We start from the raw sequence: 27951 nt of genomic DNA, 5'->3' as shown, positions 1-27951 counted from the left end.
GTTTCAAGATGTGCGTTCAAAGGCTCCAACTGCGTAGGTGTACGTAGAAAAGTGTTTAATTCATTCTTATGCGAGTTATGTCCGAAGCTGCAGAGAATTGAGAACTGTGTACAGGTGAAAGAAGTGAGAAAGAAGCGATGTTGATATAAATATACGTGTAGCCATTTCAAACTATTATATACCCTCAAGTACAGATCAAAGAAATCTGTTTTCGAATATATACACAGATATTCATTTCATTTTTCACCATAAACGTGAAAAGTTGATTACTAGGGATCCTAGGGATGGACGACGCTTTCAGTTCAAAACGAGTTGTTATATTAGTGAAGGAAGAGCGCTCTGCATATTAAAAACAGTCACATAGTTTGCATTGTAGTAGAATTAAAATCGAGCAATATGAGAATGTTCTTCACGTCTCATTACACTATTTTTTAATACAGTCACTCGTACTATACGTAATTAAAAATATTGCGCGAATATCAAGTTAATATAAGAACAGAGCGCATGATCTATAATATATAAAATGCCTTGTCAGACTGAAAAATAACGTAGGAAATAAAGTAAATACTATACTATAATCGGCCTGATTTTATCTTGCAATCGTTCACCGCCGTTATCAAAACGTCCCTCATTTCGCACGGTGCAACAATTTACCTGCAGTTAACAGTTACACCACACATTTATACGTTAAAAAATGAGATTTCCCACACGAGAAATAAGCCTATCGAAAAAGGAATCACCGAGTATAAAGTAAACCCTCGACCATGCACGTAGGTCTATGCATGCGGAGGGGTGGAAAGGCGAGGCGAGGGAGGGAGAAGGATAAAAAGCTCTCGGGTCCAGGCGTCGCGCTACAATCGATTCTCTCGGCTCCAAAGGCGTCGGCATCGGGGCTCCGGTCATCCATCCGGTCATCCTGTAATCCGGTCCGCACGTTCTCGACTCCGAATGGTCAATCTATAGGGTCAATGAGTAGGGTCAAACCGAGGATACACGTCCGGAGGTGGACGAGTAGGTTCTCGTTCGCTCCCGAATCTCGCGGTCGGTGTATCGAATGAAGAGAGGGGCCCACGTTTACACCTGCTGACAGCTTACCCTTAGCAACAGAGGCGAATCAGAGGTGGGTAAAAACGATCCGCGGATTTATCTTTTTTTCATACGAGAGAGTGTGTTTCTTACCACGGGTTACTGGAAAACCTTACATATATTCCTTAAAAAGTTCATTTTGCCCGGGGATTTTTGAGGTAGTAGCTGATTACGAATCTGAACTTGAAATTACAAAATTCAAAATTCATGGTGAATTCAATGCGGGAACATCAGGTGACTTTTGGGATTTTGGTCCACCGTATTGGATCCGCCATTTTGAATTTGGTGATTTCGAGTTCAGGCTTGTAATCAGCGATCCAAGAAACCCCCGTACACAAAATTTTATCAAAATCCATTCGGTAGATTTAATGTGCCCCAGAAGTATAAGTTAAATGGTAAAGGAAGGGGGGGGGTGGGGAGGGGGAATCCACCCTCTTGCGGGCACGGGTTAGAGTTGAGATAAAAAATCTGGAAAAATAAGGCAATTATTTTTGAATTATTTGAAACCGATTTAGGGAGCGAGCTGGTTGAAATTAAAAAATTACCTTTTTAAGGATCGCCCTAATACTTAGCTATATAAATCAGTTAGTTTTTCATCGTTATTTTCGTCGAATTCAAAGACTTTGTAAGAGGATTCCTAATTACCCAGAACTCTTGCCTAAATTTATCTGGGTCAAGGGTGCAATCTGTCTCTTTCTGTCTATTTGAATCTCTATAATTAACTCTGTATACATATATATGTATATATATACTATATCTAGGTTTGAATAATCTTTTGTACGCACTAATCCTGCGATTAAATGTGACGGCTAAAAAATTATTCTGCACGGTATGCGGAGCGTTTCTACGGTTCGATTGATTACATTATAGAAATTGTATAACGAATTGTGGTACAAAGACTGCGTCTAAGAATAATTTCGCCTACTAGGTACTGCGTTCTTCATTTATTCATTTTATTTTCACCCGTTTTACAATATATTGTATTGAAAATATCGTACTTGTTTTTCGAAAAATATCGTCTATCCATCTATTCAGCAAGCTTCTACCAATCTTACAAGTTATATACATATAATACTTATACTTGCAAAACTCTTGCTAATGCGGCATATTTTTATCTCTTGAAATTCTTTACGCTTCCACATCGGCACTTTTCTCGCGGGTTCAACGAAGGCTTCGAATTCTTTACTTTCTCTTCTCTTCTCATTCATCCCCCGTGAACACTTTGAATTAGCATAAAAATTTTTTACAGTACGAAACCATCTGCACAGTTCGCGGGTAGAATGAAGCCACGTGAAAAAGTGTCGAATTTAGAATGTAGTATATATATTACCTTTTCAACACTGCGAAACGTTCGAGGTGAAATAAAATAAGAAAAAACAACAAAAAAAGAGCCAACAGAAAAGTTAAAATAAAATGATCCATCACGCCCATCTAGGAATATATTCCAACCCCAGGCGGGCAAATTCTGCCAACAGGATCGCGTTTGTAACCTTACAGGTAAAATTATGGCGGGTCAGTTTCAGGCCCGTATCAGCCCGCCGACACGTGTCCATATCCGGTTTCTATATCCATGCAATACGTATAGATATATAATTTCGGACAGCGCTACTATAAATAAATTCCGAGCTACTACTGATCGTCTTCGCCGAATATAACCGACAAGCGGTGTTTCCGTACATACTTAGCAGCATGGCAGTAGCAGCCCGAGCATCTCTACAGTTCTCTAGGTAAGAGTTATTGTTAGCCGCCCGTTGAACGTGGAGGGGTCAGCGTCAAATTCATTATTAACGTATACTTCCCGAGGGTTGATTAGGTCGGGGTAACAGGGGGGTGGGGGTGGCGGTGGAAGATAAACTATTAAAGCCACGCGAAGCCGCCGCCGCCGCCGTCGCGTCGTGCTGAATTGGCAAATTGGCATGTACCGGTATAAGCTGAGAGGGGGGGGGGGGGGGGGGGGGGGATGGGGTGAATCCTCGCAGGTCATCCGTCAGTTGAAATAATCCTGGGGGAAAGAAATTCCGGTCAGAGTTTATGAATTATTCACCCTTTATTTAATATAGGTATTTGATTTGATTTTATTTAGGTTAGGTTAGGTTAGGTTAGGTTAGGTACACATAAATACCCGTCGCGCAGTGACCGTTTATAATCAAGTGTATGTATAAGTGTACAACCATTAACGATGTACTCTCTGATCAGCATAAAGGGTCAGGACGAAAATTGGCAGACGTGAAATATAATTGATGAATTTGTTAATGTATATCATCGTATACACGGCGGCGGCGGCGGCGCGGCGGTTATCCGAAACTAGTTCGACCAAATCCAAGGCTAGAGGCTTTATTAACAAGCAGTGCAGCACAGCGGCTGCATACTTGTATAATACCTAAGGACTTTGGAGAATTAGTCTCATTACACAGTTATGTATGTATATATGTATATACACGCTGGGGTTTTAATAGCTGGTTCCTCCCATACATACATGGTTTTCGGAGGCTACAGGATTATGGTCTTCGGGTTGTACGGCTGAAATTTGCATAGAATATAATTCGGTTTTCGAAACTCCAGTTACCGCTGCTGCTGGTGTTATACTTGACGATGGTTAAAAACTGGAAATCCTTGTAGGTCGGACAGCAAAGTAGTTTCATTAACGGGTCGGTCTTCGTATCAGATTCAACGTGAAACTATAGGATGGCAAAAGGTCGGCCGGGGTCCGCTGGCCGCAGGAGGCAAACAAACTCGCGGGGGTGAAACCTTTCCTCGCGCATCCCGCCGCTGCAGGACAGGAGTAATTAATCTAGCCCTACACCGACCAAACACCGGGACACCTCACTAAAGGTGACAAATTGCCTTCACGCGGCTGCATCGCGGTCGACTCCGGGGCTCTGGGTGGTCCACCCCATAGGCCGAATCCATGTGAGTGTCCATGTGTGGCGGTTCTCCACCCGCCGAGCCGCGTTATCCAAGATTCGATTACGTACCTCCGTGCGGATGCGGACCAGCCGCAGCCGGCGGATCTCTCACGATTTCCGAGCATTCGATATATGTATTCCTTATATATAAAAGGATACCTTATACCTTCTACCTTGTAATCGAGTAATTATTCAGGCGAGGTAGAATCGAGTGAAAACGGTTGAGACTCAATTTTTTCACTGATTAATTCAGCGCTAAATAACGGATTGCGATAATAATATGAATATTCGTCAATTATCTATGTATGTAGTAGCACGATTAATGAACTTGATCAATGCAAATTTAAATCCACAGAATCTCCCTCGGGCAGGAGATTCTTTCGGAACGCAAGGTAAACGGTTTTTTTTTTTTTTTTTTTTTTTTTTTTTTTGTTTTTCTCAACGTCTGGATATGTGGTTCCTTTTACGTAACGACGAATGAGAGAATAAAGAAGTTGAAATAAGGGCAACACCTCGACTTAATTGGAGTCATAAAACTGAGTCATTATTATAAACGCTGTGAGTATTTTTTTCTCCGACTCTCACTTTCTTTCTCCAAAGGGAAGAGAATAATTTATATACATGGGGCATACCAGCTAAACTCGACCCACTTTTGACCTCATACTTTCGGACTCAGTTCTCAATTTTTTTCGAAATTCTATTAACAGATAAATAGGGTCAAAGTTTTTTTCATATTTTTAAATATCAACCATTTTTGAGTGATGATGTTTTTTTTTTGACATCGCCTTTTCTTAAAAATAACATTTTTCAAGAGGATGTGAGGTTTGACAGTAAAATTCCACTGAAATAAAATGCTCGGTTCGATTCAAAGTTTCACGAAAAAAAAAAAAGAAGTGAAGAAATCAATAACCTCTTCTAAGGTGATTTTTTTGTTCCTGACGTAAAGAAATGAATAATCCTTCAAGTATGTCGTAATTAATTTGGCCCCAATTTCTTTCATAAAGAGGTGCTTCTTTACAAGTATTTCAAAAGTGGAATATTATGCCCTGACTTTTCGTTGAAGAGTTAAAACGATTTCAAGTCGGTTCGGGAGAGTCATTGGGATTCGAAACTCGGCATTGTTTCGTGAAAGAATGAATAACCCGCCTCGGATGATATAAAAAAGGTTATTCCCATTCATTTTATCTGGTAATATATGTAGAAATAAATGGGAATAACTTTTAATTCTTTCACGAAACAATATCAAATTTCAAATCCCAATGACTCTCCCGAATCGATTTGAAATCGTTCTAACTCTTCGACTAAAAGTCGGAGCATAATGTTCCGAGGCTTGAAATTTTTGGAATGAATGCAATTTTTTATGAGAAAAATTCGGGCGAAATTAACCATAATGTGTTTGACGAAAATTCAATTCTTTTACTTTAGGGAAAAAAAAACATCTTAGATTAGGTTGTAGATTTTATCACCATTTTTTTTTTTTTTTTTTTTTTTTTCCCTATGAAACTTTGAGTCGAACTGAGCATTATATTTTAGTGAAATTTTACTGTCAAACATCACATCCTCTTGAAAAATATCATTAAAAAAAAAAAATCAATTTCAAAATAATCACAACTTGAAACGGTTTGATTCTAAAAATCTGAATAAAATTGAGAATCTTCTTGTGGACTAGTGAAATTCCGAAAAAAAAAATGAGATCTAAAGTGGATCGAGTTCAGCTGGAATTCCCCATATTGTCGAACGACGGGATTCTTTTCTAGGGTTTAAAACACTCCGCCATCATTAAAAGCGAGGTTACTCAAATACTAATTGTACAAAATATATCATCCTCAACACATTCCATCACTCGAAGAAAAAAGAAATGAAAGGAAAAAAAAAACATCACCCGAGGAGAATAAATATTTTTTACAGTAAAACGTACTCACCCTTCGACTGTTGCCATCCTTGGGATTGAGATCGGAAGCCACAGTGCCGAAAATCGTAGGCTGTAAAAAAAATTTGAACATTGTAAAACCCACCACTAGTACTATAATAGAGTTGAGAATAAGTGCAAGGCAATAAACGTGAATCTTTAGCAGGTTGAACAGCAAAGACGAACTAACGAGTATCCGTCGATTATCGACGTCTAACGTTGGCCTTTAGACTTATGTCAAACAGAAATATCGGCCATTTGTAATAATAATAATAATAACATATGGTACATAAAGATCGGCGGGAATAATTGTCCTCGTAGATGTGACCCGGCATAAAATTTCCTTCTTCCCGATAATCCATAATCTGCGTACTGATTGTCAAACATGACCAAAGTCGTTATGTATACGTTATAATGCAGACTTTACGTGCAGGACAGATAATGCAGGTACATACGTATATATACGTATATATACGTATATATATCTATGTATGCATACGTATATACAGGCATGCGGTATATCGGTAACGTTTGCACACAAACTCTCAGAGAGACAAACACGCGATAGCCCAACCCTAAATCAACAAGCCGAACTCCGCTTCAGAGCTGACAAGAACCGAAAATTGGATGAGTTATACGGATAACTTTGTATTAAGGGTGAATGAAACACTTGAGCGAAGAATATTCAACTCTTCACCTTCAATGATAATTCGTGTGAGTTTGTAAAAACAAAAAAGAAAACATAATAAATAAATAAATAAATAACGTCATCGATATCTGAATTCTATATTCCCGTATGCCAGGATTCCAAACTCGATAAATTCAAATTATACAATGAAAGAAACTTGTTCTTACAAAACCATCGTTATCTCGCTTAAAAATGTGTGTTTTTCCGAGATCTGGAAATATTCCGCAGTTTGGATAGACATATACAGCTAGACAATATTGTGCATCAAGAGACGGAACGAGATAAGTGCACGTCGTGTGAGAATGAGAAAAGATTTTTTTTTTTTTATTTCAATTCTTTTTTTTATCCTCATATTTTATTACAATGACCGCAGGTCCAGTTGAACTAGTTTGAAGCGAAGCTTTTCCGGCAACTCTCTGGCAAGCTCGTGTGGTGACACTGCAAGTTTAACTTTGCCTTCTCCTCCGCGCCGATTCCTACCGTCGGTGTTGTAGTAAAATTATCGATCGTTGAAAACTTTGCTCTTATCTCTCACCCCACACCGAGGATACATATGTATAGTTGGTGCCGAACTGGTACCCCCTCACCCTCCCCCTCTCACCGGTCACTTGGAAATGCTAATAGATTCACACAGCATTCTACTATTCGGAAATAAAATATAGTATATATGCCTATATGACCATGCTATAGACTCGCAGTGTTTGATCTGCTGCACTCGCCTTAATTGATAAACACTTGCAGTCGCTAATTTTGCCTCAAAGTTTTACACGGCCGTAGACTTAGACACAGTTGGACTTATTATTCTTTGTCGGTTATGCACCAAAGTTCGTCAAATTTTCTTTGTAATTTCGCAAAAACTATAACCGCGAAGCAGGTTCCTTTTATACTATATACGTCAAGGAAATTACAAGCTATTATATCGCGAAAATACTTTGAAAAGTAAAAAATTAATTTTACGATAGGTAAATACGTACGTAAGGAGCCACTATACGAAGTTAATGATAGACAAATTGAATAAGGTTTTATTTATATCCGCAAGGAGATACATCTCATCAAACGTTACAATAATAATTAAACATTTTCATTATGGTAATATTATTAGATACATTACGTGATGGAGAGGTAAAATTTCGATCGCGATGAATATTATATTGCGATCGCTTTCATCGAGTCCTATATGAAATAGCATTTCGCGGAAAATGTAGTTTCGAAATCACAAGATTGATCGGTTTACTCGGCACGGTTTTAAATTGCAAATACTTGAACTGCACGCACTGCTATATACAATGTTATACGTATAGTACAGATGGGACAACTTTTCTCGTATGGATTATACATTTCAAAAGTTTATTCTATCTGTTATATATAATATATTTCAGACTTTATTACGCGTAATACATAAGTAGATAAAGTTATATGATATATTAAAATTGGCAATAATCCTGAAATAACTCTTATAACGAATATATCTGCTCAGTCTTTCGCTGCTGCGGCCTTGTTACATCGGCCGACATTTATGCGAATTGACCACTTTTTTACTCTTTCCTCTTTACAAAAGGACGAATCGAGGACGAAGGTGGTATAAGAATTGAAATATCAGATGCAGTTTCACTAAGATCTTTTATTTTTCTCTCGTTCCAACATACCTACGCAAAACTCCCGCGACATAGAAAAAAAATAATCCAACGACCAGGATATAAAAAATATGTATGTCCTGTAAGAATACCAATAACATACGAAAAGGACAAGTGCATTTGTACGAATAGTTATATTACACGCACTCAGGATCATAAAATTGAATTATGGGTTCTCGTGTATATTTATTTATTTTTTCAATTTTTTGTGATCGGACTGATTATTATTTTTTTTTTTTTTTTTTTTTTTTTTAAATCATGTATAGAGGAATTCAAAGTTCCGGAGTTTTTCAAAATCGGTAAAACCTTTGGGAAAAATAAAAAATTAACGCTAACCTTCGATAATTCACAGGTGAAAATTCGACGAAAGAAAAGAGATTTCGAATATATTCCCTCTCCGAGTGGAAATTCACTCTTTTTCTGCAGGGCTCCTACCTATAAGTAATCTTGAAAGGAAATTCCGGAAATTGTACGACGAAGAAAAATCGCGGCGGGGAAATTGCCGATCGTAAAAGGTCGGGTGATGGAAATTTGAATGAATTAAATGCGAAAACAAAAAGCACGAAGAAATAAAAATTTCACACAAGCTGGCGAAAACTGGGATTAAACGATAAGCTTAATAAATATGAATAAAATATTCCCCACGCGCGTAAAGTAACAACGTTAATTAATAACGAAACTTTTTTGTATAACTGATAAGCAAACACCAAAGACGGTGTTTCGGTTTATTTTGATAATCATGAGATTTCCTGCTCGTTCGTTAGCCCTTGGTTTTATCTGCACAGAATCGCGGAGTAGCATTTTCAGAGATAGAATCAGAATCTCAGGTATCCCGAGGGTTTGCAGAGCCCGCAGGCTCCTCGATTGAAAAAGCATAGGATCGAGGTAAAAAGTAAAACGAGAGAAATCCAGATGGGAAATCAGTATCTACCCACCTGCAACTATACATATACATATAGAAACGCCAAGCCAATTACCGAGTAACCGATCAAGCTAACGGTCAACTAATACGGTTGAAAAATGATGAAAAAAAATTTTCCAACAATCAACATCCAGCCGTAACTTTTCACCGGATGATGCAATATCAATCGATTCGCAATTAATTCAGCAATATCATGTATCACGGTCTTAATTTCATGTTGATTTTTGTCAATACCTTTTTTTCCCTTCATATAATAAACACGCTTAACGATTACCGAGTAAATACGATTAACCGAAAGACTAAGGAGCTGCAATTATTTGATCCTTTCTCCAGGCGAGGTGCCTTGTTTTCTACGCGTATATTCCACCTGGTTTCGGCTCTGCGATCCAAATTAAATTTTTCACTACCAGCAAAAACGCAACCCGAAACTCCGTTATGAAAATGCCGTCACCTTCCTCGACGATCATGCTCACCCTGAGCTTTCACCTCGTCGTCGGCCCGGCGACCAATTACGTCGAGGCTAGAGCGCCGGGTGAGTGCTTGTTAATACTTAAAAATCTTATCTCTGCAGTTTTGTCTTTTTCCCCCCTAATTTCATGCATATTTTTCAAAGGTTCCACCTGGGTACTCGACTTTGTAGTTAATTAATTGAAACAAGACGGTGGTCGACCTGCAAAGGTGTAAAAAATTCATGGCAATACCAAAATCAGCAGCATGCCGGGACTTGGGACGACGTTTTATGAATTCTGGTTCATTTGTTGCTCTTCGTGGTTTGTTTTTAAAATGTTTTCACTGTTCACTTTTATCGTTCAACTATACTATATATAATTATAGATAATTCATTTGTACGCTTAATTCGAGTATCTTTGTCACAACTGACGTTTCAATCTTTTCACTTACGGTATATTTCCACGCTTTTGAATGATTGATTTTCTTTTTTTCTATTCAAATCTTTTCCTCTTTGGTGTTTATTTTTTCACCTCTCCAACGTGAATTGCTAGTTAAAATCGTAAAACGAAGGACGCCGGTAAAAGCTGATGGCAAGAAACTCGAGGGGAATTATAATCACAACCGCGGGTACTTACTTTGGAGGCCATTGATTGTGACAGTCAGATTTACGGAAATTGGTAAGTCAATTTCTACTGATGAAACGTTTCTTCGGAACAAAGCGTAACGTTGGCATATATATACCTACATACTCGTGTTTATCAGAAACGCGTTTCAAATCGCAAGGGTATGAAAAATGTTGCGCCATTAATATTCGGATCAAGTGAATATAATCTTGACATTTTCAATATTTCTTCAAATGTAAATCAAAGATGAAATCACACAAATCTAATGTGTACGATAAATATTGCGATTTGTACCATTCCGTTCGCCTGCCATGACGGAAAAATAAAAACTCTCGCTCTCGCTGTCTCTTGGACAATTTCAAAAAGAGACTCGACACAAGAGCTGAAACGTTGTACAATTTTTCGCGAGATTGATTGATTATTATACAAATGGAGGTTCGCACTAATTGCATTTATTTTCATTAAATTTTTCACAAAGGAATACACAAAATTGTAGTTGCACACAAAAAAAAACATCAAACGTGCGCATCAAGTACAGAATTTGTTAATACGGTTTTTATTGAATTCTCGGCCGTTCTTATAGACGCAATTTATTATTATTGTTGTTGTTGTTATTATTTAAGCCGTGTTCAATTGGGTTACGATTGAATCACGCCACGCGTGGGCTCGGACTTTTTACGAGGCAATAAAAATGCCGGGGAATTGACACAGCAATGAGGATGGTAAAGGAATATAATGATAAGAAGAAATCATTATACGTGATGTGTTACATCGGTATAATATAAAATATAAAAATTTTCTTGGAATGTTTATTCTTCGAGGAATCTGTATAGACACATCCACTCTGGACGATATATGATAACGGATCTACTTATAAACATTATAACTCTCGACAAGATAATTTTAGACACTGTACTGAATTTAAACCTTCTTCATATCTTTACGATTTTCGGATTACCTGGATTTCAGACAATTTTACAAAAAAACATCGACAGAAACAAAGATGAAAGACATCGGAGTAAACGATAACGCAAATAAAAAAAAAAATTAATAACAAGGTAAAAAGTACCGTGATTAGAAAACAATGAAGAAATTTCAATGAGCCAAAATCTGATATCGATAATACGACCGAGATGCAAATGAAGAGATTTGAACCTGGCTGAAATCCCGTGAAACAACCAGAGAGAATCTTAGTTCGGGGTGAAGATCAGTTAGAAACTTCTGCTTCCCTTAAATATGAAGTAGAAAAATGAGTAGAAAAAAACGGAGTACGGAGTCATAAAAACATTTCGTGCCGGATAAACGAAGGGGCGGATTCATCGTAGGAAAAGAGTGTATATCTAATCAGTGTGAATCAAGGAATAGTGAATAACCGATGGGGTATAGTATATGATGGAAATTGGTAAGTGCAGACGGATCGATGGAGGAATGAAATTATTTTCCTCGGCAATGAAAGAGCCGAGAGAAGGAGTAAAACGGGGGTAAAACAAGGCGGTGAAAAAAATTAATTCAGCGAAGAAAGGACGGAAGAGAAATTCTTCAAAGTAGTTCAGGAGACAGAATTTCCCGGTAAAATTATTCAACTAAAGGAAAGATGGGTAATTACAAGCGTCGACGAACCGCCGCGCCGTGGAAATTCTCGGACCCGTGTAACGACGATATCGAGTGATAAAAAGCTAGAAGGTCATGGTCGAGAAGTTTGGTTGATCGAAATCAGATACCGCGAGTGAAAGATCTTTGTTGATTTGAAACTAAACACATGAAACGCTGAAAAAGTTTCTATCAAGACGAGTCTGAGAGAAAGACGAAACGTCGATTTCTCGAATCTCCTTAGAATTGAGAGTAAAGATAAAAGGGCTCCGAGGCATCGGATCGTTCCCGTCGTTATCCCCGACATTTCGAGGCTTATTAAAATTATCATCCACCGTGCGCCGCAGTCTCGATCAGCTTCGCCTGCGGCTCTAGTTTCGATGTGAAGGAATTATCGATTGATCGACTAATTCCTGAAAGCAATGGGGTGTCTGCTCGGATGGAGTTGCAACCTATTGTCGGTGGATTATCGACTACAGGTTGCGATAAGCGTAGATAACCACTGCAGTTAATTGTTTACAAACTTGATATTATATACCTGTATATACGTATACATGCATTATATACGCCGTGAGCTATTTCCAAATATTACATATACATATTTGTATCGATTAACTGCATCCCAACGATTTCAGTTTCAGATACCCATATCAACGTTTCATGAAGAAGAATCTTTTTCTCTCAGAAGCAAAAAATTCAAGACATTTAGTCTACTTTTTTATTGAAAGAAAAAAATTTTATTCAACTGTAACGTCGCAGCTGTAATACCTTTAAGTGATGAGCACGATTCGATACGTCGTTTGTAAAACGCCCCTTCCTGCAGAAATATTATATCTACATTTGGTAATCAATTACAGATGTATATATGTACAACTTTAAAGGGAAATAAATGTACAGAAGATGAGAGAAATTTTGAAGCTCCTTTTTTCATACCAAAATAAGAGAACCTTATTCCCGATATATATGTACAATATAATTATCACGGAAGTGTTTAATTTGGTAAAGTCAAATTGGTTTGTGATTGTCCCAATTATATTGATCAGACACGTTTATTAATTACTTAGTAAATAACCAATCTTGATACTCATTGGAAAGCAAATTGAAATTCCGGAATTGTTTGATGTGTCCGATCACCGGGTAACACGCGAGCTATAATATTGGTGGAAATATGTTTCCTCTCGACAACGGTGGAAAATTGATTTATCAGGATCATTACTTTATCGTACAGATATTCATATTACAACAGATTCAAAATTGTTATCGGTATAGATGGATTGTGTAACTATTGTCATCATAGAAAAGTGAAAATGTATAAAGGTCAAGGTATAAAAATCCAAAATATAGAATCATCGTAATAAACGAGAATGCATTTTACTTTTTTAAATTTTGACGTTTCTATGTTTCGACTTTCTGTCAATTTTAAATTTCTAAAAAATAGATTTTCGCTTTCTTATAAGAATTCCACACCTCGGCGCATTTATTTTCTAATCCTTCGACATTTTTACCCCCGTCCAATTTCATCCACGTCACTCCGGAGCTTGTTCGCGTCTCTCTGACTAGAACGACTATAATCTAACGCGTATTACCCATGAAGAAAAGGCGTTATATTGCCAGTTTGTAACTCCAGAGACAGTCGTGGCGAACGAGAAACGCTTCACTGAAGTCCATAGATTCGATCGCCGCAACGATTCACTCACCCGAGTAAAGAAGATAAGAATGACGTTGAGGGTTGTACAGACTCGCTTTTCAATCGACCCCAGCGTAAGATCCTTGTTAAAATGGTTTGCTGCTGACTCTTTCCTTTCCCCGTCACAAAAGGGCTCAGCGAAATCAATGAACGATAAAGAAATTTGAAAAGTGATTTATAAACGAGATATAAAAATCCACACCTTAATATTGTAAAACGCTTCACTTTCTCATTTTTAAATCATATCGTTGTTTAATTCACTTTCGTTCGTCGTACAGGGGGGTATTTTAAATCCGCACTAAATTACCAATCTCCATATCCTGAGCAAGCGATTAATCATTATACTGACAGAAGATTGTTACAGCATAAAGATAAAAGACTATAATAATATACCTATACTACGTAAAAAATAAAACCATTGTCACTTTGTACACACCGCGTATTCAATTAACTAAATTTTATTATCACGGTGATACTAGTAATTATCCACCGATGGCATAACGCCAAAATAATATCGTTCAATTTTGCCAAAAGTTTTTTCACTTTCTGCCTATATTTTCTCATATGTACGTTATACTCACTGACCGACGTAGCGCGGAACGATAAAGTTGTCTGTTTTACATTGATTTCAAAAGAAAACTTACCTGAAACAAAAATCGAAACAAATCTACGTCAGTAATTGTATTTTATGATCTCTTTTGTTGTTTAATTTTACAAAAAGAATTGAGGTGCGATAAGAACACGTACATATTAGATGTAATATACAGACGCAGTAATAGTGAGAAGTTTGACCTGCGGTGACAATATCTGGCTAAAGATGCTTTCATACCGTGAAAATAGAAAAACTTTCGCATGAAAGCTAAATAGAAAAAGTTTATATAATATATCTGGAACTTTGGGGGGAAACGAAATTGGCACGCTGCGAACCACGGACGTGGGGTGTTATTATTTCTTATCTACAGTATACCTATAGCGGACTACCATTCCGCTGCAGGGTTGTACAGTTAAAACAAGCGACGTCAAGAGACGCTCGTTCAAGTGCAACGTATCACTCTGAGTATAGTATAGAGCTTCCCTCGTAACGATTATCTTGCGACAGTTAATTGGCCCTCGGAATACGGTGACCAACGTGAACAGAGAGCCAAGCTTAATCTCACATTTCTCAAATTTGCATGGACGTGTATGTTAGAGAGGAAAATTAAAACGCGATCAACAAAGATTAAATGTAATTTCAACGAACGGATCATCCACTAATCAAAAAAGTGTTCACATTTCTGATGTTCACACTTCCAAAAGATGAATTTTACCTTGGGTGTCTTGGTACTAACCGTATGTTGATTCCCGGAAGCTAATAATTTTCCAAAGACCAAGAGCAAATATCGAAGGTCTTGAGCGAATGGAAGACACGCCGATAAAACTGAGATAGAAAATATTTCGCAGACTCAAACGTTTGAGCGAGGCAAGTTAGCTGGAAAAACAACACCGACGTTCCCGAGGATGATGAAAGGAGGGTGCAGGTCGATATACACTCGACTCTACCATGGGCGATTCCCACTGATCTTTGAGGTGAAACAATCGCGTCCCGTGGGTTCATCAATATTCCTGGTTCGCCAACAGCCGGTGCAAAAGTGAATAGATTGTACAAGTTTCCTGTATCGCGTTATCATTCCAGCAGAGTTCTCTGCATCGCGGTGAAATCCGTTTCTCCGGAAACAACAATTTTAGGTCGTTCCGTCGTTTGGCAAGGAATCCCCCAGTTACATGAGAAGAAGAAGGAATTCGGATACCAAGGAGTTATCAGGGCGCTTAACTGGTCGCCCCGAATAAACCGAACAAGTCAGATGTGATTGATTTACTACAGAGTAGGAATTCGGAGCTTGTAAAAGCCGAGGAAGCCGACGATGGTAATCGTAAATATACCTACAGGAGGAAACGAAATGGGGGGATAACGGAGCTAAGGGACAATAGACCTGCAGTCTTGAAAGTTATCAACAACAAAACAAGATGGAAGGAATATCGGGAGCAGATGTTCAGAATTGAATTGCCCATCGTCGACGACAACTTCGAATATAACGGGGGGGAAAAAACTTTTACTCACAAATGACATTGGATCAATCAATCCCGCCTGAGGGGATTTCGTGTCGAATGAAAGGTGGTACAAAAGGCTAAAGAAAAGGAAAAAAATATATATATATACTCAAGGAAACGGCGTAACCCCACGACGATTGATATTATAATAAAAGACCAAAGATGAGAAGGAATCGGAAATTGAGAGAGGTGAGAATTCTCTATTCATAACTTGGGACACCTGAATAAAATCGTCCAATTTTCTCACTATTATGATACCAAAGCCGGGAGATAAAGAAAATACTGTTTTACGGGTTATACGTGAAATGAAGAACTCGGCAGATTTTCATCTTCACGCTGCACCGGCTACACCGTGCAGCTCGGTAGTAAATACAGAGATGTTGCGTCACATGTTGGTCACAGATGGCGCAAATAAAGCTGAACGCGATTCTTCTAGTTTCGTAATATCCTTCTCTATCTCACTTTTTTCCTCAAACTGTACTGAAATTAGTTCAGACCTTTGATAAATAAACTATTCTCTTCTTTCATCGGTCGGTAAAATTAATCTTGTCAGAGGTTGGAATCATTATCAAGTAGAGAGTAGCGAGACAATTTAAAAAATGTTGCTCACGATTAGCTGCGAGCCTTTTTCTGTGGTATCTATTTCGCATGAATTTATTCGTGCGATCACCGCTGATGAAAAAAATAAAAGGCTATTTAATTATCAAAAAGTATTAATAATTTGACAAAATAACAAAAAGTTGAACTTTTCACTAGAGTACCAACGAGTTCTAAAAAGCACCAAAAGCGGTACCAATCTAACATCGTGGCAACCTCTCAACTCGAGAGGAGTTCATTGGTACAAGAATCTAGTACTGAGACTGACATGAGAGACGAAAATTGATACTGATTCCAAATCACCGTGATCGCTATTCAAGTTTCGAATCAGCGTTACTCACGCGTATTGTTATTTCAACAAGAATCATTACATTTGATTGGATGAAATCCCAACATCTTGCGACAAGAGAAGGGTTCTGTTTTAAGCCCGAAGCCAAGCCGTGGTAATCGACTCACTAAACATCGCAAGTGATCATCGATACAGAAGGAGAACACGAGAGATTAACAGTTCTAAGACAACCCGACCCGGTTTAACAATAAGACGGAGAAGCAGCTGTTACACCGACTCATCGTCTTAGGCACCCCATATACTATTATCCTAATTCGTATTGGATAAACACAATTCGTTTGGTACTCACTCGCTGTACCTTATTCATCGACAATCGAACGTACCCTCCACCGTATTCGGTAGCGAACATCGGTGCCTTTGTTGCGAATGAGGCGAGGTAGTTACCAGGTTGAAATTTTGAAGGGATCGCGTATAATGGGTACCCACACCGAGTGAATAACCGACTGTTGCGTATTTAGAGACGAACATCCGGACACAGGGAGCTGGAGATGGATATGCCTACCTGACTAATTACTGATTATTAACGAGCCGGTATTAATCATCCACGAGATGCAATTAAGGTGGCACATGAACGTGACGGGTCCTGATATTCCCAGGTTAACTTTCTATTCTCTCGTGGCAAATTTTGTGCAGAGCATATTCTCACAGTGATCAAGATTGTGATTCGATTGTCCCGAATGTGTTTCTTTGAAGTTGATAATCACGTATCGTTTACTAATTTCTGCACAACTAATAGTAAAATAATGAGAGGTTTAAGCTGTTTCCGACAACAGTCAGTCGGGGAAATGAAATTCATTCGACCGAAGCCAAGGGTTGTTTGGCAGCAGTGCAAGTCCGCGGTTTCGGTGTTTGTTTAATCATTCTACAATGATGAATGGACGGTGGATCGAACAAGTCGCCTATAACCATGGTGTTCAAGAAATCAGTGTTTCAGGTGTGTGTACCCAGTCTTCATTTCAGCCACAGCTATTTCAATCCAATTCATACCGACCAGGGAGGGGGGGGGGGGGGGGGGGGGGAGTAATTATACAGTTTCCCAATTGATTGCGGTTACAGATATCATGTGCCAGAACTGTGTCTAACACAAAGTCTCTGGTTGATTGATTCAGACTCGTCGCAAAAATATTTTCCCCGCAGAGCAATTTTCAGAAGGGTTTGTTAATTTCGACTGACTTGAATAATTCGGATAATGCCTCACCTTTAGCTCTGAACATCTTGACTCAACTTCACTGAACCCAGCGATGTTTGAAAGAGTTTGCAACTGTTTCTTTTCATCATCCGATATCAATACAAAGGGTAGAAAAGTATTGTTGATCAGTTTAAAGTACGCTTCCGATCCTCGTCGATGGTTCGAAGATAAGAAAAATTACGCATTACCCGCGAAAAGATCGTAACGCGGATTGTAACATCCGTTGAGAACCAACAGTTGGTCTTACAGTATCGCACCGAACCGGATCAATTCCAGGCCGTTTGGCATCCATCGTGTCGTTTCTCCCGGGATGGTTGATTAAAATACCGAGCGAATCTACTGTGATGGAAGTGTTACAGAAGGTTTAAGGAAGTGGAAGATATTTCAGTGAAGAAATATATTTTTGTGCATAATTAGTGTGAAATTCAAACGAGAAAATCTGAAATTCCATTGCTGACTGTTGATTAAGACTGTCTTGCGAATTATGTTAATTAGAGAGAAATATTTGAAGTCAGAATTATATAAGGGCATGGAATGGTAAACTTTTCAAATATTCGAAGTCAAACGCTAAAAGACAAAAAGAAAGTGAGAAATAGTATATAAATACGGAGAAAGCTTATGGAAAAAACTGTCCCTTTCCCCGGTCCAAAGCCAATCTAACTAATCCCAATCACCAATTCACACTTAATCGTAAGTTAAGGAAATAAAAACGGGTCCTTCGTCCCACTAAAAGTCTAATTGTAAGGTGAATTGAATTTTACTGAAATACGATTTTCAGCCAGCAAATGAATGACATTACTGATTCTACAGTCATTAGACTTCTATCATTCTTATTACTTGCATCAAAGATCTATGAACAAAAGTGAGTCAAGACAAATAATTTGTTGAATGTAAATTAAAGAAAATTATCAATGACATGAATATCATTACCATTATCATCATCATCATCATCGATGAATTCTAGAAAATAGAATACCTAAAATGCGTTAGCATTGTATCCATCTTTCTCTCCTTTATCTTTCTCCGTTCATTGTTATTGCGCGCCTTGTTAAAGGGAGGAATTCAACTTGGGTACACGCAGACTATACTCTGATTAAAATATCTCGAGGGATAAGATTCCTTGGCCGAGGTAAGCGAGGAGAGCACGTATTTAAGGAATCAGTGTAGGTAAATTAACACAAAGCTGTAATGATCCCGAGAACTTTTGTCCATATAGCTTTCGTGAGGCTGAGCTGTTGCTGCTTTCGGTGCTTCCTTGGCACGAAATAATCAGACGGCATCTTAATTACGGTACCATAATTATTCAGCCCTTCCCATAGAGTATTACAAACTACATACTTTGCCAGGATCTCAGCTGAGCCCATCTATCTGCTCCTCTCATTCTCTCTCTCTCTCTCTCTCCCTCTCTTTCTCTCCTAATTCCCTCAAGCATCTCCGAAATAATCTCCAGTTTGTCTTCTACGCTCCAAACATTTCACCTTTGCAAAAGCAGATCGCGCCGTGGTAATCAACAATATTATAGAGGGCATGGTGCATTATATGACAACAGAGCCAGTAAATTATGCGAGTAAAAAACAAGCTTTTTTGAAAAATCATACGCGATGCTGATAGGACAAATTTAAACGTTTCACAATTCACCTACTAGCTGTACCTAGCGAGTATAAGGTATATGCTGGCATCTTGCTAACGCAGGCAGGCAGGCAGGCAGATAAAACAGGCTGGAGTAAAAGCTGAACTGGCTCACGCCTGTCTGTGTCTGTGCCTGCCTTGCTCTTTGCCTCTGTGTGCGGGTGTGTGTGTGTGTGTGTGTGTGTGTATGAGTGTATAACATCAGTGTGTAAAAGAGGAAGAATCGGTGGTGGGATAGCGTGTACTTGACGGAAATAGATCGATTCCTATTGACCTGAATAGCTAGAATTGTCAGAGGAGGGTGTGTGTTGCACAGCATTCGAACGGCGCAGATATAGGTACATACACTGTGCGAAAGAGAGGAGGGAGAGAGAGAGAGAGACGAAGTGGTAGGGTAGTAAAAAAAAAAAAGGAAAGGAAAGGAAAGAACAAAAAATTGAAAAAAACAAACAAACAAAACACGAAAGTAAGCAAAGAGAAGCGATCCTTTCAGGGTGAAATTTCTAGTCTCGTTTTAGATTCGTGATTTATTATTTCGTCGACGTTGGATAAAATGGAGAGAAAAAACGAGACTGCTAGACCACCGCCTAAAGTTCGGCGAATCTAGAAAGAAGAGATTTTCGCTTGGACAGTGAACGAACGAGCCACGACTTACCCAAAGGACGTAACCGACAAGTCCGGTCAAGAAGGCAATCATTAATCCGTAAAGAGTTGGCAAAGTTTCAGCCTCGTTTCCACCAATATTCTCCATACTTCACTACCTCCGTGTCGTCCTCCTCTTCTTCTTTTCCCTCTTCTTTTCTATCGAATGACGCGTCGACAGGAATTACCATCGATGATTGAATCAATGATCGGCAAACATAACTCGCAAAAAATTCTCACAAACTCAAACTGCGCAATTACCGTTTACAGGAAATATATTTTTTTATTAATCACAGAGTCGCAATTTTTCCCACATATATTTATATATACATATACATATAATGTGTAATACAGGAATTATTAGAAGGAGAGAAAAAAATAGAAAATAGAAGATAAAAAAATAAAAAAATAAAAAATAAAAAGAAACCTCGTACGAACGATAAACAAATTTCATCGCAGGCGCCGCGCGATAGGCGCTGAACGTTAATCATTTCCCAAGAAAACAGTGCTCGCGGTATAACCTATGTTTAACTCCGCGAGACGAAGAAGTTTCCGAATTATTCACAACTCGGACGGTATCCAACCGGTTGATTTATTCGAGCTAGATACGCCTCGTGCCATAATATGACAGATCGGGGATAAACCGGCGCAATTCGCGGGGGGCTCGATCGCTTACTGCCAACCTAGTCGTGTTTTACACCGTCAAAGACCAGTTGACGCGGAAGTGCGTATTAATAGTACGACGCACAAGTGGCCGGGCTAACTATACCTACAACTAGACCAGAACCCAGACGATCCGAACCGATCTCGGAGAACGCCAGCCTGACCCGTGAGTAACTTCCGTTTAATCACACCTGATAATTATGAGAAAAAATTTGAAGAATCAGAAAAAAAGAAAAAAGAACAGAATAAATTTAGAGAAATATTAACGCGCGAAGACAGAATTTGGGCGAGCAAAAAAATGTTAACGGTAAAGGTATAAAATAAAAAAAGAAAGCAAGCAAGAAAAAAACTTGAATTTCGAGTAGAACGAAGGTCGAGGCAAAAGAGCTGACGTCTCTCAAATACGTGATCAGCCTACTGCCGTGAGTTATAGGATTTCTGTCATCCGTTCAAAGATTGTACTTTATTTTTCATGACAGACTGACATTCGTTACATTTCCTTTAAAACGTACCTTACATCCGCCGTTCTATCAAGCCGTATAGTATAGGTAACAGAAAATTTCTCTAATAAATTTCTCTCTAAATTTGGATTAGTGAAAAGTTATATATATAATATATATAAACTTATTCTCTCCAGTGGTGTATATAACTGATTAACATTTAGGAAGCATTTTTCTCGGAAAGGTATTCCGTGATGAGCTAGTTTCTCCTGCACGAAAATATTTTATATCTCTTTTAGAATATTTAAAGATCGAAGTCATTTTCACACGTATTACAACAATTCTTACATTTTTCTCCGCATTGTCACCAGGGAATCCGGGGATACCTAAAAAGCAGGCAACTTTAAAGGACACCAAAGCTCGTGTAATGGTCTCGAGGGAATTTTTCGATACCGTACTTTTGTTACAGTACTTGGCAGCGTAGTCTTTTGTGTCGTACGATAAAGTAGAATACAGAAACGGTGAGTGAGAATAACGCCCCTCCAATAGTGAGGTACGAAAGTCAACGATCCTAGAAGGATTTTATTTCTTCTCCACGAAGTAGTTAAACTAAAAAAATTCACACGATAACCAGATATTGATGAATTACTTGCGTGAGGTGTGGCATTAGAAATGCGTGTCCTTGCGCGAAATAACCAAATTTCTGCAAGTAAATAGAACAAATTTAACTCCAGGCTGCTGTAATAGGTGTAGATCTAGTCACGTTACGATTCTATATATATGCGTATGTATACGGCACATAAGCCTGTAGGAAATGGCAATCTGAAAGCCGATCAATAAATCCAATTAAATTTCGAAGCGTGGCCACACCGCGTGGACCATCAGACCGAGAACCCGAAGCTACCAAATTGCATTTTATGCATGAGCGTTGAATATCCTGTAGAATATTGCGGAACGAAACGACGTTTTGAATATACGCGCATCGCGACCACCAACGTGTACCGTATTATTTAATACAAATACAGACGCGTATGCATGCAGCTGCACACGCAATGCATATAATACAGGCACGCCCAATATATATATAAATCAGTGAATTTTCATCTGCCGTCAGCAGCTCGGCTGTTCGTTAATTCCAAAATCGTTTCTGTCAAACTTGTCATCGGTGAATCGATTTCTAATATCAACCGACGAAACGTATATATATTCAATTTTACAAACCCTTTTTATTTTCCTCTTTCACTCTTCATTGATAATAAAAGAAAATTCACTCGAGTTTTGCATAACGCTAGCAATGAAATGAAACGAAAAAGAAGAAAACGATATTCAAACTAATATCACTTCAAATTTACTTCTCGCAAAGCACTGAAATTCCCAAAGACAAATTTTTATCTACAAATGGTATATTCTGGAGGATCGATGAAGGTACCAAAAGGAGATAATCCTATCTGTACCCAGTTTTCTTGAACAATTTCGGGACGCTGCAGGATCCAGCAAAGCCCTCGGCTGGATTAAGGTTACCGACAATCGAGTCAAGGTATCGCGGTTACCGACTGCACCAACTTTGAGAAGATAACTGCTTCTCCCGCGTTCGGTCAGAGCTTTCGTAATCGAATGCAGGATACACTCTCTGCGAGCCCTTCTTTTCCGTCTGTAATAAACGATCTGCGTTGCCGACTCGTTCTCGGTGGAATTGAAATATTTCCAAAAGAAGGTATGCATATTCAAATAATGTTCACATTAATGCTTGGGCTTCCGGCTAACTTGTTTTTTGTCCGAAACAAAGTGCGATTTAGATTCTGTACGGCTTGTGTAACAATGACTTGCGATGCAACCGACGTGAGAGATTGGAGAAGTCATTGGAAATTGGATTGAAAAAACAAGACAGCCGAATGGGGAAGGGCATTACTGTTCAAAAAAGATCTGCTAGTAAAAATTGAACGAACCGAGTAGAGGAAGAAGCTAACTAAGAAAAATTGGTTGTCGGTTGAAAAGTCGCGCCTTAAAAAACGAGTGTCATGTATGATTCACGATTTCTGTTCACACCTGCACAGTATGTGTTAAAACGAAAGAGGAGATAGAAACAGAGCGAGAAAGAGAGAGAGAATAAAAATGAGCTTTAATGTATACAACAAGAGAATCAGTAAAACGCTATTTGCATACTTGAAGCATAAAGATGAAGAACCCATTGACGGATAAAAAAAGATCTACTGCACTCCTCCACCTCAAACAGCTAGGTGGATGGATTACAGTAACGAGGATGGACATATTTCCACGTATCTAGGTAGTATCGAGGAACGTGTCAGCGTCCTCATGTCAACACGTGGATTATAGGCGCCTATTATACTAGACTGTTAGGTACGTGGCTCACATAGTGACCCGAATTGAATTCAACCACATGCATATTCCACTAACACCGAGCATCACGATCTTACGGGACTAATTCGCCACCACGTCTGCAGGCGTTCATGTGGCGATCAAGGTAACCGGTCGGTCTCCTTAGAGGCCTTGGACCGAAAAAATGAACGACCAAATGCCACGTTGAGTAGGCGTTGCACTTATTGTTGATCGTGAAGGCAACGTGCCAATGCTCAATGCACGTCTATGCAGACCAGAGTGTGAGTCTGGAGTCTTATAAGTAGATGCATAATACGCGTGAATGCCTCACCACTTAATCGGAACTCCGCAATAACGCAGTGAAATCAATATACTCCTTCGCCTCTTTCTCGTACGTCATTTCCTGACAGTTTGGAACAAACGTAAAAGTAACTTACAGACTTTATAATATAACCGCAATTCGACCAAAAGCATATTACGTTATAGCGATAAGAATACACAAGCTTACAATACGCGTGCCCAGAAACAGAGCATGATGATAACGAAGGCGATAAAGAGAGGCAAGAATAGGAAAATTCACGAATCAAGGTGAAAGAGAGAGAAAAAGGAGGATTCTTGGCGAGTTTATTATCGTAAATTATAAAAATAGTTGCGTTGTGTTTTGCCAGTCGCGAGATTATGCAAGCAACGTTCACTTCCGACCCAAACCAATGATTTTCATATTACGTGAGCGGTCGAAACCTTGAGGAAAAAAATCATACAAAACGTCAAATACTCTCAAGTTTAATACCTATTTGATACGGTAACAAGTATTACTTATATCGAGAACATGTGCTGACATGACTTATGGGACATCCGAGCCCAGCGAGGCGATCCGGTGTCTGGCTCTTTTAACGACGCCTAATCATGTGTAATTAGATTCACTAGATTCAAGTTCGCCGAAGTCTTGTAGCTCAGGCGTGATGGTCGACTGCATGAGGCACAATTGTCTATTTGTTGTTTATGTTTCTATTTTTTCTTCTTCATTCTTATGCACATGTATGATAAAACGATCAATCGTCAGTAAGGACGCGATCGTTGCATGGAACGAATCAGTCTAATTTCATTAAGACAACCTGCGCTCATTAAAATAATCATTTCTGTCAAGTGTTTAATGTATTTTTATTTTTTAACACTTGCTAAATGACCATCGTATGGTTCTAATAGAAAATAATACAGGTAACACGTCGTTGTATAAAGTATAATCGTAAGGTAAATGAAACTCGGAATCGTCTCGCACATGTATCATTGAATATTGTAGAGACGTAGCAGGTAAACGCGACTACAGCATCCTGAAACTTTCTTACATTAGGTATAGTCAGTTGTCACGGTTTGCGTTCTCCACCCGATATGGTCACGTTTGTGTATTTTCTACACGGTTCACCGTCGTCGTCTACTTCAGAGCCGAGAGTAACTCGAGCGTACCTTTCCTACTATGGAAACCTGGACTCGATCGCGAGTCGCTGCTGTATATACGAGGTTTTCTGCCGCTTCACCGGAAATTAACTCGGTGGATCTATTTCGTCTTGGAAAGGAAGAAAAATAAGAAGATGAAGAAGAAAGGGTACAACAAAAATCCGAAGGAAAAACATAATCGACCGTATAATGTTTGAACACACGTATCAGTCACTACAAAAGTATACTTAGTAAATATACTGCATAGGCGTAGGATTGTGCAGAGTGATCACCTTCACATCTCTTCTTAATTGGTTTCCTCGATTCCGGTTATAGTTAAGTTACGTTATTATTCAATATACGTACATGCTTATCGATTTATTATACAGCATAAAATACGTATCGGTTCAATCCACGCAACCGTTTCTACACTCTATCCACGATTTTTCCTGTTTCAGTATCATCGGAATAATAACTTCGCGGTACTGTACAAAACAACTTGTCATAAAAAAACCGCCCACTACCGAGTATAATCCGATTCGACATTCTGCCGATCAATAACACGAGGTATCAATTAAAGCACCGTGCGACTATACTGCATGCGGTAGAAAAACTAATGTGAGAAGTCAGATGTCGAACAAAATACTAGGAATAAAATGACTAACTAAACCTGTCGTTACGGGAAAAGAAAAAGTCGTAACAAAATGAAAAGAGATTCATCCGTAGAGATGTATCTTGTTACTGTGCAACTTACCGCTGAGGTGGTCGTTTGGACGCCGGGTACCTTCGACGTGTTGGAACCGGTGAGTCCGAGTCCTCGAATACAGTGTCGCCTGCAGTCAGGATCAGAGTCCTCGCATATCGGGCATCCCGGCAAAGCGCCGCCTCGTTCCCTGAGCACATGACTGCTGCTCGTGTTAGTCGTATATCCTTGATCGGAGCTGGCGTTAGAATTGGGTCTCGATTCGTCGGAGCTATCAAAGGGCTTGAGATTCCGATGGTTATGAATAATTCCAACCGGTTCCCATATCTCGCTCGTCGACGACGTATAAAAGTTGTTCTCTTTCGTCTCTCGGCTTCGTTCGTCAACGATTTTTCCGCCTCTGGCCACCGTCACTTCTTCTTTGGTAACAACCGACGATTTAACGCTGAGCGATGTCTCGAGACGCACCGGCGCCCTTGAAAAATTTATTATTCCTTATGATAGAACAAACGAGCACGTAGAAACGGACTTGCGTAAGAGATGATCCCGCAGGATCGATGCAAGAATCTACATATTTAGCAACATCTAAAAACGTGTCGACGTCGTGTCTTCTGTCAACTACCTTCAACTAAATTTATTGGTATTCATACGCCAGTCAATTTCAACGGCTCAAATGTTCTACCTCAGTATCCCAGCTCTGACGAGTATCTGATTAAGAAGATCACAGGGTGGAACTTGTCCGGTGACCATGGCCTCCCTGATGGCAATTCCGTCGGGTCCTTCGAGGGCAATGGGGACCCCGTTTATGAGGAGAACCTCCTCCTCTCTAACGCAGGACTTCTTTTCACAGTCAACGACCTTCACGCCGGGTCCAAGGATCGACTCGACGGTCGACTGGATCTCGTGGTCGTCCATGTCTGTTCGGAGGATCCGTAAATATTTTACATATGTATAAAAACGTACACAACAACGTTCAATCTACGCTGGGCCCTTGTGCGTATATGGATACAACAGAGATCGTTGATGGTCGGTAATGAGTGTGTCGCAGGATGCTAGTCCTACGGTTCATAGAGAGTAGAAAAAAACCGGACGATAAGAGTGAGAGAAGATGCAGATAAGGATTCCATCCGCGACTCTTTTGTCGGCTGATAATCACGAGCAATGATCGGTCTCTAGACGGTTAATTTCCGGTGCAGTCTCCTCGACACCTGAGGATCTAGCCTCACCTGAGCCTTCACCGGCACCTGCTCAATCAAATACCCTTGGCAACGTCGTCGTGAAAGGCACACACAGCAGACTCAGACTGCAGCAGCTGAGGTCTGAGTTACGTGACTTGAAATTTCACCAGGTGATGATAACCGGGATTCGGCGTAATCGAGGAATACCATCTATATTATTCGAATGTACAATAATGGTACATTATATAACGCGTGGATACAAAACGATCGTTAATTGTGTAAAGACGGCGAGTGTGTGTGAAGAGGATTTCCAGACAAGCGGAAATACGACGATTGAGTTGAATGGAACATTAGGCGTCAGGATATCGTTATAACTACTGCATGCAGAGGTAAGATGTTAGAAGTGAGATTCCACGGAACGAAGGAATCAGGAGTGTCGGAATAGGAGCATCAAAGCACCTGCGTCCCTACAGTAGGCACCTATGTACCTACCTACCTACCTACCTACCTACTTACTTACTCCCGAAGGAACGGACGATCAGATAAATACGACGTGGTAGGTAGTAAGCGCAATATAAACGGTGACTAGCGGATGAACTATACAGAGGATTCGGTGTGAATGTTTGCCTCCTCGATTAAGTTGGTTAAAGTAAAATAGCCGCGAAACGAGTAGGTGCTCTCAAGACATTTACTGCCTGTCTGCCTGCCTGCCTCTCTGCCTACACTCTCGGCCAACTTTTGACTATGAGACGAGTATCAGGCACCCACCAAACGAAGAACCATCAAGGTATACATACTTAAAGAATGGAAAAAACAAACTTCAGATGAGAAGAGATAAGGATAGAAGGAATAAAACTCAGGCAGCGTGCTTATCCAATTCACCTTTTCCTCCCCGTGCACTGCGCACAATGTTTGTTCAGGTCTCCCGTAAGCGCGCAACGACCATAACACTTCCACCGCCGTTAAGGAACAGGTATAAAGGTATATGTATAGGTATATAGGTACATACTCTCATATATACCTTACCATTCACATGCCCACGTTACACCGTCGTTACGAGCTCATTACGAATTTAGGATAAAATAAAAATGATTTTCTTATAAAAGCGTCATAATATTAATATAATATAACCTGCGCTTTGGAGTATTATAATATAATCATTGAACAAATTTTTTCTTCCATTTTTACTCCGTCGTAAACCGGTCGT

General features: G+C 39.4%; 2 protein-coding genes across 2 annotated transcripts in view; both read right to left on the bottom strand.

Annotated features, from left to right (window-relative positions):
- Positions 1 to 27951, bottom strand: part of LOC124414152 — a 184852-nt gene that overhangs the window by 100304 nt on the left and 56597 nt on the right. The window contains exon 3 of the mRNA XM_046895141.1: positions 5915 to 5974. Coding sequence (XP_046751097.1) covers positions 5915 to 5974 — 60 coding nt within the window. The remainder of the gene's footprint in view (positions 1 to 5914; positions 5975 to 27951) is intronic.
- LOC124414236 overlaps positions 22392 to 27951 on the bottom strand; it is a 39323-nt gene continuing 33763 nt past the window's right edge. Inside the window, exons 2-4 of the mRNA XM_046895261.1 lie at positions 26249 to 26483; positions 25618 to 26041; positions 22392 to 22743 (exon numbers count right to left, since the gene is read on the bottom strand). Coding sequence (XP_046751217.1) covers positions 22639 to 22743; positions 25618 to 26041; positions 26249 to 26481 — 762 coding nt within the window. The 5' untranslated portion in view covers positions 26482 to 26483 and the 3' untranslated portion in view covers positions 22392 to 22638. The remainder of the gene's footprint in view (positions 22744 to 25617; positions 26042 to 26248; positions 26484 to 27951) is intronic.

The sequence above is a fragment of the Diprion similis genome, chromosome 1, assembly GCF_021155765.1.
Source record: "Diprion similis isolate iyDipSimi1 chromosome 1, iyDipSimi1.1, whole genome shotgun sequence".
Classification (NCBI taxonomy): Eukaryota; Metazoa; Arthropoda; class Insecta; order Hymenoptera; family Diprionidae; genus Diprion; species Diprion similis.
Note: the sequence above shows the minus strand (reverse complement) of the source record. Positions and strands in the feature narration are given on the sequence as shown.